Genomic DNA, 15,498 nt, shown 5'->3' on the forward strand with positions numbered 1-15,498 from the left:
CAAGCAGTCTAAGACAGAAGGATTGGGAAAGAATTGGAAAGGGGAAAACACCAGGTTTGAACCACCTAAAATAATGCCACGGGCAGTCGGCATCTGCATAATTCCCAAGTCCAGAGATCAGGAACCTGTCCACCGGGGGTAACCCTCAAGAGCCCCTACACCTCCACTGAGGATCACAGAGCTCGGGTGGGGGAGGTGCAATAATGGTGCATAACAGCTCCCCCTCCTGACCTCCCCTCTGAGGCAGGCCACTGTCCTACCTCTCCCTCCAGCACCTTCCTGGATCCTCCTGGTAGGAATTAGTCCCCCTTCTCCTTATCCCACCTCGACCATGGACAGAAGAAAGAACAGGGTCTTAGACCTCGAGGAGCTGGGTTCAAAATGGCAGCACATGAACTTGAGCTAGTCACCTGGCTTGCTGAACCTTGGTCTTCTCATCTATGCGAGGGGACATGCACAAAGCCCTCTGCCCTCTAGAAAACTGCCGTGACGTTCCAATGAGGTGAAGAGGTAGAGCAGGAGCATTAGAACAGAATGGGGACGGACTTCAGCCAGGGCCACTTTCCCTCTACAGCCTTCTCCTTCCTCTTTCCTTCCCCCGATAAGAGCAGACAGCCAATCTCTGCTCATTGCCAGGAGGTGGGGAACACTCGGCAGAGCAGAAAAGAGAAGTGGCCTTTATTCCCCCAAAGACAAAGCCCAGAGGGAAGGAGAATACTGAGGTATAGACAGAAAGTCCTAGAGAAGCAAGTGGAGGAGAGAGATTGCCCACCAGACGAGGAGGGTCCCCAGGCTTGGGGAGTGAGAAGAGAGAGAGAGGTCTGTGGGAACAGGGAGCAAAGAGGGTCTGCACCTGCCTCCTACCAGCCTGTGGCCACAATGAGGCCCCAGAGAGGAGGCTCAGAGGGTGGCCAGACCTAGAAGGGCCTTCCTTGATCGGCTCTAGACGAGGAAGCCCCACACCCTGGCACTGTGGCATAATCCTAGGAAGACTGGCAGGCAGGGGAGGAAAACCCCCAAACGGCCAGAGCCTAAGCTTTCCTGTAAGCCCAGTGGAATGATGTTCAGAAAAAATTAAGTCAGGTCATTGAAATTAAAGAAAATTCTAGTTCTTACATAGTCAAGTAGGAACTAGGAGTCACACTCTCTAGCACAAACCGCATTCCACGTAACTTCCTTACCTGATCGAGCATTTGCATTCTCCACTAAGAATGGCAGGTCCTGTGTCTTGTCCTTCTCTGATGTCCCACCCCCCTTCCACCCCGTGCCCAGCAAGGAGGCCACAGTTAGTATGAGCCCAGATCACTGTTCACCGAATCTAGGCTTCATCAAGATGGAATCAGCCTCCACCTCTTGTTGGTGTCAGAGTCAGAGGCAGGTCCCCAGACGAAGCTGGGAGGGTGAGCAGGTAACTCGGCTGGTATTCAACATGGATTTCTGCCTGGCTTCTCCTCCGGGCTAGAAGTGCAGTGGAGGCGGGACCATTCTTACCCACCACGGCATTCCAGGAGCCTACTGAGGGCTGGCACAAAGGAGGCGCAAAATAAATATTTGCTGAGGGACTTCCCTGGTGGCCCAGGGGTTAAGAATCCGCCTGCCAATGCAGGGGACACGGGTTCGAGCCCTGGTCCAGGAAGATCCCACATGCCGCAGAGCAACTAAGCCCGTGCGACACAACTACTGAGCCTGTGCTCTAGAGCCCGTGAGCCACAACTACTGAAGCCCAAGCGCCTAGAGCCCGTGCTCCGCAACGAGAGAAGCCACTGCAATGAGAAGCCCACGCACCACAATGAAGACCCAACACAGCCAAAAATAAATAAATAAAATTTAAATAAATAAAATTTAAATAAATAAATAAATTTTAAATAAATATTTGCTGGTATTTATTGGTGGCTGAGCGGTAGACAGAGCCCGTACCCCCACCCAGGGCCCCACCCCGGCTCACCTGGTACCAGGAGTAGGCTCGGTCTGCTGGGTTGATGAGGATGGTCAAGACCTTGGCCTTGGGTAACAGGGCAGCCGCCCGCCGGGGAGCCACTTCCGAATCAAAGTAGTTGGCGCTTTTCTCAAAGTAGAAGTCAGAGGTGGTGTTGGAGGGGATAGGGAAGAACTCCATGTACCTAGAGGAAGCCCAGAGAGCAGGGCTCGCAGGCAAGACCCAGGATGAAGGGGCCTGAGGGATGCAGCTGGGAGGGCCGCGGTGGCTGGGGGTGGAACTTGAGAAAGCAAGCAGGCACATGGCTCTCAGTCAAACAAGGACTCACTTCTGGCAGGGGTCCTAGACGGAGTGGTCACTTGGCAGTCTCCCTTTTATGAATTCATTCCTTTTTCGGGGAGACTCTGGGGTCAGGAGGATGTGAAGACTTGTGGGTGTGGTATGGGTGGCAGGGTATGGGAAGAGGGCTGCATCTTTCCATCCTAAATGGGATGGTCCCAGAGTGAAACTGGCAGGGCCCTAACTCTCACTGCCGCTAGGGGGCAAGCGGGGATGCCTCTGAGCTGGGGACGCCAGCACTGAGGGGAGGGACGCCCTCTGCTGCCTCCAGACTGACCTCTGATGGTGCTTTCTAAGCTGCTACTGTGGACCAGGAGACAAGGCGGGGACGGGGTTCACCTCCTGCCACCCATACCCCCTCCTCGGCCTCATACGGGTGAACCTGATAGCTTCCCAGATGAACCTCCCACATTACACCCAGAGTGACTGTCCACACCAGTCCTTTGAGATCACCTGTAGGTTGAGGGGCCCTCAGAAAACTAAGTGAACACTCCAGACCCTCCCAGGAGCACCTACTGAGGCAAAATAGAGGTACAACTTCAGGGGTTTGAGGGAACCAAACCCCACAAAGCCTACCCCAGTTAAGGACGTAGGATCCCTACTCTATCCTGTGAGATAGGGTTTCTCTTAGGTGGTCCCAGGGACCCCTTTATCAGAAATCAGAATCACCTGGGGGCTTGTGAGATTTCTGCACCCCTACAAACAAAATCAAAATCTTGAGAATGGAGCCGAGAAACTGCTAGCTCTCTCACATTTCTGAATTTTCTCTACAAAATAGCATTTTTACGTCCACGATCCATCGTTTGTTATATCTAAATGGAGAAAGCTCTGAGAAAGAAGCTTTTTTCCTAAGTTTGTAGCAAAGACATTTGGCAGCAAAACCGGACTTATGAATCTTACTTGGCATAAATATTGACATACTTTGCTACAGATATATTAATGTATTTGCTAATGGGCACTGCCCCAGACCTTGGTGAAGGTGCTGTTAAATATACTGTGTCTCTCTAAATCCGGAAAGAGATGACTTTCAATAATGCATCTGCCTACAGTGGGTTTTAGATAAGAGATTGTGGCAATATTGGAGTGAGAAATAGACAGGTAGATTGACAGACAGATGATTGGTTAATTGAAAGACAGCTAGAAAGAGACGGATGGAAATACACACAGAAAAATACCACAACACAAACAGAAGAATGCCCATGATCTCTCTACTCAGGTAAACCACTGACATAAAAATAATAAACAAGAGTAATACATGTGTTACAACCGCTGGTGACAGGTTCTGGTGAGAATCTGCAATTTCAACCACCTCCCCAGGAGACTCCCTGAAGGCTAGAAAGCCACCTCGGAAGGGCTCACAAGAACACCTCCTGCTCCACAGTCAGCCATCCACAGTGGGAAGGGCCAGCCTTCGGGTCAGAACCCTTGGATTTCAGCCCCAGCTCTCGGGACCTCGGGCATGTTCCTCTTCTCCTCTGGGACTCAGGGTGTTTCTGTGCAGGCGAGGGAGGGGCTGGACTTTGATTTCTAGTATTCTCAGAGCCCAGGCAATAATGTAAAGGGGCAAAGGGCTTCCTCATCAACTATCCCATCTGTGACCAGGCTCCAGCATCATGACTCAAGGGTCACCGTGTTTTGTCCCTGTTTACAGGAACTAGCTGTGTGTAAGCGAGCGCCAGCTGCTTCCTGCTGTGGCCACAGCAGACCTCCTCCTGGGCAAACTCCATGGTGACCATCCCATCCCACTGTTGACAGAAAGGCCCACTCACCAGTCGATGCCTTTGTGATAGTTGTGGCCATTAAAAAACTGGATCTCCTCAAAGGTCTCAGAGCTGGGGTAGTTGCTGCTGAGGTCGGGGTGCATGCCCAGGAACAGGTAGAGGGCCGTGGTGCCTGCGGGGAGGGAAGGTAGGTGAGACCTGGGCCCAGCACGCCAACACAAAGATGGAGTCTGAAATTCTGGGTTCTGGTCCTGGCTCTCCATTACTCACTGGGAGATACTGGAAAAGTCCCTTCCCTTCTCTGGGTTTAGTTTCCTCATCTCTACCATGAAGGAATCATACTAAACTCAGGATGGACAAATACATGGCTTGAACGTGGGCGCGCCAACGCCTGCATCCACTGCAGACATCACTAAACCATCACAGCATTCTTCATCACTAAACAAAGACTTGGCCTCAGAATCCTCTCACCACTGTACTCCAGCAGTCATGTCCACTGGATTACTGTCTCCTCATAATCCAGGAATTAGACGGTTTCTGCTGGTCCCTCTGGCTCTGGGCCTCTGTGCTCTCTGGCACTTGGGAGGAACTCAAGGACAAGGGAGTTCCAGACTCTCCAGTGTGCTGATATGAAATTCTTGAAGGGCTAAGAAATCTGGCTCAGATGCCTCCTCTTTGGGTACCCTTCCTTCACTCATACTCCCTCCCCTAATTGACAGTACAGGACCGACCCCCTCCTTTAGAGAGTTCATTCCTTTCCTACATGTGAGTCTACAGTTAATATGCTATAATGAGAGGTTCCAGAAGAGATGGAGACTACAGAGTTTGGTGATCAAGAGTATAAGTTTTGGGGTCACAGAGACCAGGGTTCCAGACCTGGATCTGCCATTTCCTAACTAAATGTGTTAGGGAAATCACTTAACTTCTCTGAGCCTTGAGTGTTTTGTCTGTAACATGGGAGTACCCGTCCATGCCATATAGTGCACATGGTAAATACTTAGCAACCATCTCTTCTCTGCTCCCTCCTGTACCTCTGGCAGACGTGACTAATTGATCACAGTCTTCTTTGCTCTGAACCAGTTTTGCCTGGCACTGCTCCAACATGCAGAGTAGCCGATCTGGGCTTCTCTGATTTTACTCTGAGACTCCCAGCAGGACACAGGGAGAGCTCCCTGAGGCTGTGGTTCAGGACAGATAGGAGAATCCAATGCCCATCCTCTATCCTCTTCCCACCTCCACACTGATGGGCAATTCATGTTCACCCCAGCTTCACTCTCACTTCCTGGGAAAGAGGGGGCAGATTACTGGGGAGTGGGACTAGGGCATGGTGGCCCCCAGAATCCTGCGGCTGAGAGAGCAGGCACTGGGGGAGGCTGGTCAAGAATGGAGAGACCTGCCTGTTTTCTGGGGGCCAATGATGAGGAGCTTTGGGAAGCGGTCACACGTCTTCTCCTTGGACCAGATGTCTTTATGGCGTTTGTCTTCACAGGGATCCTAAAACAACAGGGGAAGAGATGTCAGGGGTGCCCAAGAATGGACACTGGACTCCCACTGCACATGGATATGTGGCTCTTACAGCCCTGAATGACAAGTGTAACTGCATGTGCCCTTGTCACATCCCCATCTCGGGACACTGAACGGCTGGCAGGCAGCGACCATTTCTAGTCAGTCTCACGCTCCCAGACATAACCTAGTAAAATGCACAGCACAACACTTGGCTCACGAGCTCCTATTGTTGAATTTAAAAGTTCAGCAAGAGGTCAGCAAACTTACTCTATAAAGTTTAGTAAATCTTTTGAAATGTTTAGTAAATATTGTATTTTAGGCTTGGGTACTATCCGGTCTGTTGCAACTACTCAGCTCTGCTGTTGTAGCTTGAAAGCAGCCACAGATGGTACGTACAAGAATGAGTGTGGCCATGTTCCAATAAAACTTTATTTACAAAAACAGACTGCAGGCCAGACTGGCTCACAAGCCATGGTTTGTGGACCCCTGAGACCATCAATTCCAGCTTCTGCTTCCAGTTTTTTACAGCGCCCTGGGGCAACTTCCCCAAGAACTGTCCCCCAAGCCCTCTGATCAGTCCCCTTTCCCATGCTCAGAGCCTGCTGGAGTGAGAAGGTACATGCCAGGCAGGGCAGCTGCTTTCCACACTTGTGTACACTGTGTTCACCTACAGTTCTGTGGTGCTGGTTTTCAGAGGTGAGTATGCATGCACACAGGTCTGCATGGAAGGTCTAGTGTGCACAAGAACAAGCAAGCATGCCCACGCTGGTGAGCAAGTGTGCCCCTGAGTCTACACTTGAGAGAGCATGAGGGCCTGAGGACTGAGTCCCTGAGACCATACCTGGGGTGCATGCCCGTGGGTGGTAGACCTTCCATCCCTGCAATGAGGCACCCAGGCCACCCATCCCACCCACCTGCCAGAGCGGGTCCTTCTCCTCGGAGAAGATCTGGAAGTACTTCTGGGCCAGCTGCACCGGGGGCAGTGTCTGCAGCCGGAGGTTGGTCCAAGAGTGCAGGAAACGCACCAGGTGCTTGAAGGTGTACAGGCCCAGGCGGTCGTTCCCGTAGTTGGACAGGTGCGTCATGAAGATGCTAATCTGCTCCGGGGAGGGAAGATGCGAGGCGGGGCCAGTCAGCCTCTGAGCCCCTTTCACTACCTTCACCCCCACTTCTGACCCTCTGGTCTTGCTTGAGCTTGTAGGGCCGCGCTCAATGACCAGTCCAAGGTTCACCGGGGCCGTCAATAAACTCACCGTGTGAGCTTGGGCTAGGTACAGCCAGGTGAATCTGGTCTGACACCTGAAGGGGGAAGCTGACCTCCTGTGCAGTCATATGGGTGCTCTTTTCTACTTTTTTGGCAGGAGGGTGAGGGGGTGCATGGAAGATAAGGGGTACACGGTTACCCCATAAAGCTGATAACACCACCACTTGATATCTCTCTAATATTATTAAAGCATGGATGATTATTTCCATTTCACAGATAAGGAAAGAGAGACCCAGAAAGTTCAGCTGAACTTTCAGCTGAACTATATATATAGTGCATTTTAAACTATCCATCTATGTAGATATGTAGTTTGATATATAGCTTAACAGATTCAGTTTACTATGTATATTTATACAATATTTATATATTTATACACAAACACAAAGATTGGAAAAAGAACAGACAAAAATGCCAACACTAATGGACTTCCCTGGTGGTGCAGACTAATAAGTACCTGCTGTATAAAAAAAATCAATTCATCAAATTCAAAAATTAAAAAAAAAACAAAATAACAAGTTAAAAAAAAAGGGGGGGGGCTTCCCTGGTGGCGCAGTGGTTGAGAGTCCGCCTGCCGATGCAGGGGACACGGGTTCAATCCCTGGTCCGGGAAGATCCCACATGCCGCGGAGCAACTAAGCCCGTGTGCCACAACTACCGAGCCTGCGCTCTAGAGCCCGTGAGCCACAACTACTGAGCCTGCATGCTGCAACTACTGAAGCCCGTGTGCCTAGAGCCCATGCTCCGCAACGAAGAGTAGCCCCCGCTCACTGCAATCAGAGAAAACCCGTGCGCAACAACGAAGACCCAATGCAGCCAAAAATAAATCAACAAATAAATAAATGTATTTAAAAAAAAGTGCCAACACTATTGTATGGAAGTGCAAGATTATAAAAGGGACCAAAAGACTGCTCAGATTCTCCACCAAGGTCATGCAGAGGAGCGGGGACACAGCCAGGGCTAGAGTGCAGGTTTCCCAACTCCTGGCTGCACACTTGCTCCTGCCCCTCCCCCCAGGCCTGGGAAGGCCTGCCTCGGCTGCAGCCGACTGTCCGACTGTCCGGCAGCCCCTCCTCACCGCCAGCCAAGGGCTGTGGCGCACTCACAGGGTTGAGGAGCACTGTGAGGAAGAGCTCGCCCCCGTTGATGATCTTGTCCAGCTCGCTGGAGCCGCCTGGGTACTCGTTGTAGAAGATCGTGTGTGTGAAGAGGCCGCAGGTCTGCCGCGGGAGGACCTGAGGATGGGGCGGGAGAGAGGAGCTATGGCTTCTCCAGGCACGGATGGTGACGAGCAGGGTCACCAGAAAGGGGACCTCAGAAAGGCAGCCTCTTGTGTGACCACACACACCCCAACCCCTGGGGGTCTTCTCCACCAAAGACCTGCAGCCTGTGACACTCCCCACGTAAGCCCAGGGGCCCTTGCCATTTTACATATGTAAACACTTTTCATATTTCTCTGTACAAAATGAGCAGACTCCAAACTAACAGGGACAGTCAAGTGAGAATGTTTCTGGAAACTTGGACTGTGTGCCCAGCGAGGGTCCCTGCCCCTCTCTAGAGCAGCTCTCCCAGGCACACTCGGTGACTTCTCTCCTGGCTTTACAACCTGCCTCGTAGCACTCTCAGTTGTACATTGGCTTAGCTGTTTAGTATGCGATCCAGGAGGGCAGAGAACTCACCCGTCTCGTCACCGCCTCATCCCCAGAGTCAGTAGGAACGCCTGGGAGGTCAGAGGATAGATGGATGCAGGCATGAATCTGGCCTTCCCGTGACTGCCCATCTGGACTGATGAGAACCGTCTAGCCACTCCAGTGGCTGAGGCCAAAAACCTGGAGTCATCCTTGCCTTACCTCTCTCTCCCATACTCTATATCCAAGTCATCAGCAATTCCTGTTGGCTGTAACTTCTAAGTATGTCCAGAATGTGATCACGACCCAGCATTGCACCCTGGTCCAAGCCACTATGCCTCAACGGGAAGACTGCAGCGGCCTCCTAACTGGTCTCCCTGCTCCCCACTTGGCCCCCTACAGGCTTTGCAACTCATAGCAGCCAGAATGATGGAAATCCTCTTAAAATATGAGTTAGATCATAAGAGCACTCCATTCAAAACCCTCCCATCACAGACTAAAAGCTAAAGTCCATCCAGTGGCCTTATGTTGCCCTGCATGATCTGGTCCATCAATCACCCCTCTGACCTCATCTCCTACCACCTCCTCCCAACTTGCTCCCTTCCAGCCATACTTGTCTCTTAGTTGGTCCTCAAAACCACGCAGCACAAGCCTGCCTCAGGGCCTTTGCACTTGTTTTCTCTGCCACGCATGCTCTTCCTCATGTAGCAGCATGGCTCATTCCCAGGAAGGCTCTCCCTAACCATCCTGTTGAAGCTTCTCCTCTCCTCAGTACTCCCTGTCTCCATTCCCTGCTTGATTTTTCTCCACAGCATTTATGCCATCTGACCATTGCATACTTTACACAGTTAAGAATGCACTGTCTCCTGCCACTAGAATGTCAGGTCTACAAAGGTGAGGACTTTTGATTTTGTGCACTTCAGTATTCCCAGTGTGTAGAAAAGCGACAGACACACATTTTACATAAGCCAACAAACGGATGAGACAGAGGCCTTTCCCAGGGCCTCACTAGAGGCCCATTAAAGAATGCTCATCTCCTGATCCCGTCACAAAAGCATAGGAGTAGCTCACGAAAGAGGCAGACTGGTAGTCCTCCTTCCCTGGGATAGAGGGCCTCAGGTGACAGAGGGGACAGTACAAAGTGGCCTGAAACCCCTAACCAGCTCCCCAGACTCATGCTTCCCAGGATAGCATGTGCATACCCGCCTCCCAGGCTCTGGGCCACACTCACCATGATGCCGTTGTGGATGAAGCCGCGGCGGTAGCGGGCTGGCTTCAGGTGGGGGTACTCCTCTGTGCTGGTCACGCGGATGTTCCACACCTGCTTCCAGGCCTCGTACAGCTGCACGTGCACAGGGTACACGCCCGAGTGGTGGGGCGCCACTGCGTACCCCATGTCTGTGGGAATGCCGTGCTCCTGGGGAGAGGAGGGCCAGGGCAGGGTGAGCAGAGGATTTCTTCCCCTCTGGGCTTTATCTCCCCTTTGCAGAGAAAAATCAGAGGCTAGAACGGCAGAGCAGCGGGTCTGAGCCCTTGAGGTGCAGATGGGGAAGCTGAGGCTCAGGGCCCAGAGTCTCGGAAAGAGGCACCAGCCGAGCCGGGACTCCAGTTCGGCCCAGCATTCACTTCCTCCAGCACCAGGAGTGAGGAACAAGGACGGGTGCTGTTCCTGCCTCTCTTGGCCTCTGACTGGCTGGTGGCTCAGGCTGAGCCAGCAAGCAGGCTTCATCCCCTCCTTGCTGGGCATCTCCTCCAGCCTTCTGGGGTACCCACTCTAGCCTGAAGATGAGAGCTTGGGCTCAGGAAGCAAACAGGCCTGGGTTTAAGTCCTGCACGGACCTCTGATTAGCTGGTATGGCCTCCCAGAGCTCCCGTTTCTTGTTTACAATGAGGCTATTGAGATACCAGCCTCTTGGGATCCCTGTGAGGCTTCAACGAGACAGCAGCTATAAAGATGTTAATAAACAGCTGTCAGACGAACTGCAGAAGCAGCACAAGGCCAGTAGTTCTGACCCCCAGCCCCGCCCCGAGCCCTCCCGGCTCTGCCCTGTAGGGAATCTTACTCACGACAGCGAACTTCTTGTTCAGGGCCATCTGCTCAGCCAGTACGGACTGGTTGTGGAAAAGGTGGGGCTGCATGTGGCTCCACATGTGGGGGAACCACCAAAACTCCTTCACGTACGACAGCAGCAGGTCGTCCCCCGCGTCCTCAGCATCAGTACCTACAGCCCGAGCACAGGCAGCTCAGCCCGGCCCACCTGCCATGAGGCCCGGTGATGGGTGTGCATGGCCACAGCCCACCTGAGAGCTGCTTAGAGCGGTTCCGTGAGCTACAGTGTGGGGCAGATAGAGCCCCAGTCCAGGGCCCTGGATTTGAGTATGGCCTTGACTCAGTGGGTGACTTTGGCTAAGTACTCCCCATCTCTGGCCCTTGGGGCCTGTCTATGCAATATGCAGTTCAGAGGCAATGATTCTAATGGTTTCTTCTAGCTCTGACTTGCCTGCTGTGATCCTATTCCTATTTTTCTACTGGGTCATTTGTCTTTTACTTATTGACTTGTAGATGCTCTTTGTATATGTACAAGATGTTTAACCCTGTCTTGTGTATATCACTACAACTACATTTGATATGCTAAGGGTTAAGAATATAAAAATACACACAGACAACCAAGTGTTGCTCTTATTTGGCTTTGGAGCTATGCTGCAGACTTTCCTCCCAGAACTGCAGACTAATAGGGTTTGCCTAGAACTCAAGAGAGGCTGTCCTCACTGTGGCCCACGCAAAAGGCAGCTCGAGGGAATGCTCACTACAGATGACTACTCAGAGGCTGTTCCCTTCTGCCCAGTCCCAAGGGGCAGCTTGTGAGGACCTTGGGAAAGCCCCCAAGAGGAGGGCAAGTATGAACCAGGCAACCCTGAGCCTTCAACCTCAACCCTTAAGGCTCAAAAATAAAAAATAAACTCATTCCAGATGAAGGAACAAGATAAAAACCCACAAGAACAATTAAATGAAATGGAGACAGGCAACCTACCTGAAGAAGAATTTAGAGTAATGATAGTAAAGATGATCCAAGATCTCGGAAAAAGAATAGAAGCACAGATTGTGAAGATACACAAGATGTTTAACAAAGAGCTAGAGATTTAAAGAACAAGCAGAGATGAAGAATACAATAACTGGAATGAAAAATACACTAGAAGGAATCAACAGCAGAATAACTGAAGCAGAAGAATGAATCAGTGAGCTGGAAGACAGAATGGTGGAAATCACTGCCACAGAAAAGAATAAAGAAAAAAGAATGAAAAGAAATGAGGACAGTCTCAGAGACTTCTGGAACAACATTAAATGCACCAACATTTGCATTATAGGGGTCCCAGAAGGAGAAGAGAGAGAGAAAGGGCCTGAGGAAATATATGAAGATATTATAGCAGAAAACTTCCCTAACAGGAGAAGGAAACAGTCACTCAAGTCCAGGAAATGCAGAGTCCAATACAAGATAAACCCAAGGAGGAGCATGCCGAGACACATATTAATCAAACTGACAAAAATTAAAGACAAAGAAAAATTATTAAAAGCAACAAATAACATACAAGGGAATCCCCAAAAGGTCATCAGCTGCTTTAGCAGAAACTCTGCAGGCCAGAAGGGAGTGGCACGATATATTTAAAGTGATAAAAGGGAAAAACCTACAACCAAGAATACCCAGCAAGGCTCTCGTTCAGATTTGATGGAGAAATCAAAGCTTTACAGACAAGTAAAAGCAAAGTGAATTCAGCACCACCAAACCAGCCTTAGAACAAACCCTAAAGGAACTTCTCTAGGCAGAAAAGAAAAGGCCACAACTAGAATCAAGAGAATTACAAATAGGAAAGCTCACCAGTAAAGGCAACATAATGTAAAGGTAGGAAATCATCCACACACAAATATATCAAAACCAGCAATCATGAGAAGAGGAGAGTACAAATGCAGGATATTGGAAATGCACTGGAAATTAAGAGACCAGCAACTTAAAACAATCTTGTACATATATAGTCTGCTATATCAAAACCTCATGGGAACTGCAAACCAAAAGTCTACAACAGACACACACACAAAAAAAGAAAAAGCAATCCAAACACAACACTAAAGATAGACATCAAATCACAAGAGAAGAGGACAAAAGAGGAAGGCAAGAAAAAAGACCTCCCAAAACAAGTCCAAAACAATTAACAAAATGGCAATAGGAACATACATTTCAATAATTACCTTAAATTAAATGGATTAAATGCTTCAACCAAAAGACATGGGCTCGCTGAATGGATACAAAAACAAGACCCATATATATGTTGTCTACAAGAGACCCACTTCAGACACAGGGACACAGACAGACTGAAAGTGAGGGGACAGAAAAAGATATTCCATGCAAATGAAAATCAAAAGAAAGCTGGAGTAGCAATACTCATATCAAACAAAATAGACTTTAAAATAAAGACTCTTACAAGAGACAAGGAAGGACACTACATAATGATCAAGGGATCAATCCAAGAAGAAGATACAACAATTGTAAATATATATGCACCCAACATAGGAGCACCATAATACATAAGGCAAATGCTAACAGCCATAAAAGGGGAAATGAACAGTAACACAATAATAGTAGGGGACTTTACAACCCACACCAATGGACAGATGATCCAGACAGAAAATCTACAAGGAAACACAAGCCTTAGACCAGATGAACTTAACTGATATTTATAGGACATTCCATCTGAAAGCAGCAGAATACACTTTCTTCTCAAGTGCACATGGAACATTCTCCAGGATAGATCACATGTTGGGCCACAAATCAAGCCTTGGTAAATTTAAGAAAATTGAAATCACATCAAGCATCTTTTCTGACCACAACACTATGAGAGTAGAAATTCATAACAGGAAAAAAAACTTTAAAAAACACAAACACATGGAGGCTAAACAATATGTTACTAAACAACCAACGGATCTCTGAAGAAGTCAAAGAGGAAATCAAAAAATACCTAGAGACAAGTGACAATGAAAATACAACAGTCCAAACCCTATGGGATGCAGCAAAAGCTGTTCTAAGAGGGACGTTTTCAGCAATACAATCTTACCTCGGGAAACAAGAAAAATCTCTGAATAAAGGTTATTCAGAGATTAATAGGCTAATAAACAACCTAACCTTACACCTAGAGCAACTAGAGAAAGAAGAACAAAGAAAACCCAAAATTAGTAGAAGAAAAGAAACCATAAAGATCAGAGCAGAAATAAATGAAATAGAGACAAAGAAAACAATAGAAAAGATCAATGAAACTAAAAGCTGGTTCTTTAAAAAGATAAACAAAATTGATAAACCTTTTGCCATACTCATCAGGAAAAAAAGGGAGAATTCAAATCAATAAAATTAGAAATGAAAAAGGAGAAGTTACAGTGGACACGACAGAAATACAAAGGATCATAGACAATGCTACAGGTAACTATGGGCCAATAAAATGGACAACCTAGAAGAAATGGAAAAATTCTTAAAAAGCTACGACTTTCCAAGACTGAACCAGGAAGAAATGGAAAATATGAACATACCAATCACAAGTACTGAAATTGAAACAGTGATTAAAAAACTCCCAACCAAAGTCCATGACCAGATGGCTTCACAGGTGAATTCTGTCAAACATTTAGAGAAGAGTTAACACCTATCCTTCTGAAACTCTTCCAAAAAATTACACAGGAAGGAATGCTCCCAAGCTCATTCTATGAGGTCACCATCACCCTGATACCAACACCTGGCAAAGATACCACAAAAAAAGAAAATTAAAGGCCAATATCACTGATGAACATAGATGCAAAAATACTCAACAGAATACTAGCAAATCGAATCTGGCAACAGATTAAAAGGATCACACACCATGATCAAGGGGATTTATCCCAAGGATGCAAGGATTCTTCAGTATCTGCAAATCAATCAATGTGATACACCACATTAATAAACTAAAGAATAAAAATCATACGATCATCTCAATAGATGCAGAAAAAGCTTTTGACAAAATTCAACACCTATTTGTGATAAAAACTCTCAAGAAAGTAGGCATAGAGGGAACTTACCCCAACATAATAAAGGCCACATATGACAAACCCACAGCTAACATCATTCTCAATGGTGGAAAGCTGAAAGCATTCCCTGTAAGATCAGGAACAAGGCAAGGATGTCCACCATCACCACTTTTATTCAACATGCTTTTGAAGTCCTAGCTATGGCAATCAGAGAAGAAAAAGAAATAAAAGGAATCCAAATTGGAAAAGAAGAAGTAAACCTGTCACTGTTTGAAGATGACATTATACTATACATAGAATATCCTAAAGATGATACAGGAAAACTACTAGAGCTCATCAATGAATTTGGTAAAGTTGCAGGATACAAAATGAATACAGAGAAATCTCTTACATTACTACACACTAACAACAAAAGATGAGAAAGAGAAATTAATGGGACTTCCCTGGCAGTGCAGTGGTTAAGACTCCATGCTTCCAATGCAGGGGGCACAGGTTCGATCACTGGTCGGGGAACTAAGATCCCACATGCCGCATGGCGTGGCCAAAAAGAAAGAGATATTAAGGAAACAATCCCATTTACCATTGCATCAAAAAGAATAAAATACCTAGGAATAAAAGTACCTAACGAGGCAAAAGACCTGTACTCTGAAAACTATAAGATGCTGATGAAAGAAACTGAAAATGACACAAACAGATGGAAAGATATACCATGTTCTTGGATTGGAAGAATCAATATTGTCAAAAGGACTATACTACCCAAGGCAATCTACAGATTCAATGCAATCCCTATCAAACTACCAATGGCATTTTTCACAGAACTACAACAAAAATATTTTAAAATTTGTATGGAAAAACAGAAGACCCTAAATAGCCAAAGCAATCCTCAGAAAGAAAAATGGAGCTGGAGGCATCAAGCTCCCTGACTTCAGGCTATACTACAAAGCTACAGTAATCAAAACAGTATGCTACTGGTGCAAAAACAGAAATATAGATCAATGGAACAGGACAGAAAGCCCAGAAGTAAACTCATGCACCTATGGTCAATCAATCTATAACAAAAGAGACAA

At 47.8% G+C, this 15,498-nt stretch overlaps 1 protein-coding gene across 2 annotated transcripts in view; it reads right to left on the reverse strand.

The window, feature by feature from the left end:
• NDST1 (N-deacetylase and N-sulfotransferase 1) overlaps nt 1-15,498 on the reverse strand; it is a 72,161-nt gene that overhangs the window by 12,628 nt on the left and 44,035 nt on the right. For both annotated transcript variants that reach the window (XM_060008519.1, XM_060008520.1), the window contains exons 5-11: nt 10,459-10,613; nt 9,623-9,808; nt 7,870-7,998; nt 6,417-6,599; nt 5,394-5,490; nt 4,045-4,168; nt 1,946-2,120 (exon numbers count right to left, since the gene is read on the reverse strand). In XM_060008519.1, the coding sequence (XP_059864502.1) occupies nt 1,946-2,120; nt 4,045-4,168; nt 5,394-5,490; nt 6,417-6,599; nt 7,870-7,998; nt 9,623-9,808; nt 10,459-10,613 (1,049 nt within the window). The remainder of the gene's footprint in view (nt 1-1,945; nt 2,121-4,044; nt 4,169-5,393; nt 5,491-6,416; nt 6,600-7,869; nt 7,999-9,622; nt 9,809-10,458; nt 10,614-15,498) is intronic.

This window comes from Delphinus delphis, chromosome 3, assembly GCF_949987515.2.
Source record: "Delphinus delphis chromosome 3, mDelDel1.2, whole genome shotgun sequence".
Taxonomy (NCBI): domain Eukaryota; kingdom Metazoa; phylum Chordata; class Mammalia; order Artiodactyla; family Delphinidae; genus Delphinus; species Delphinus delphis.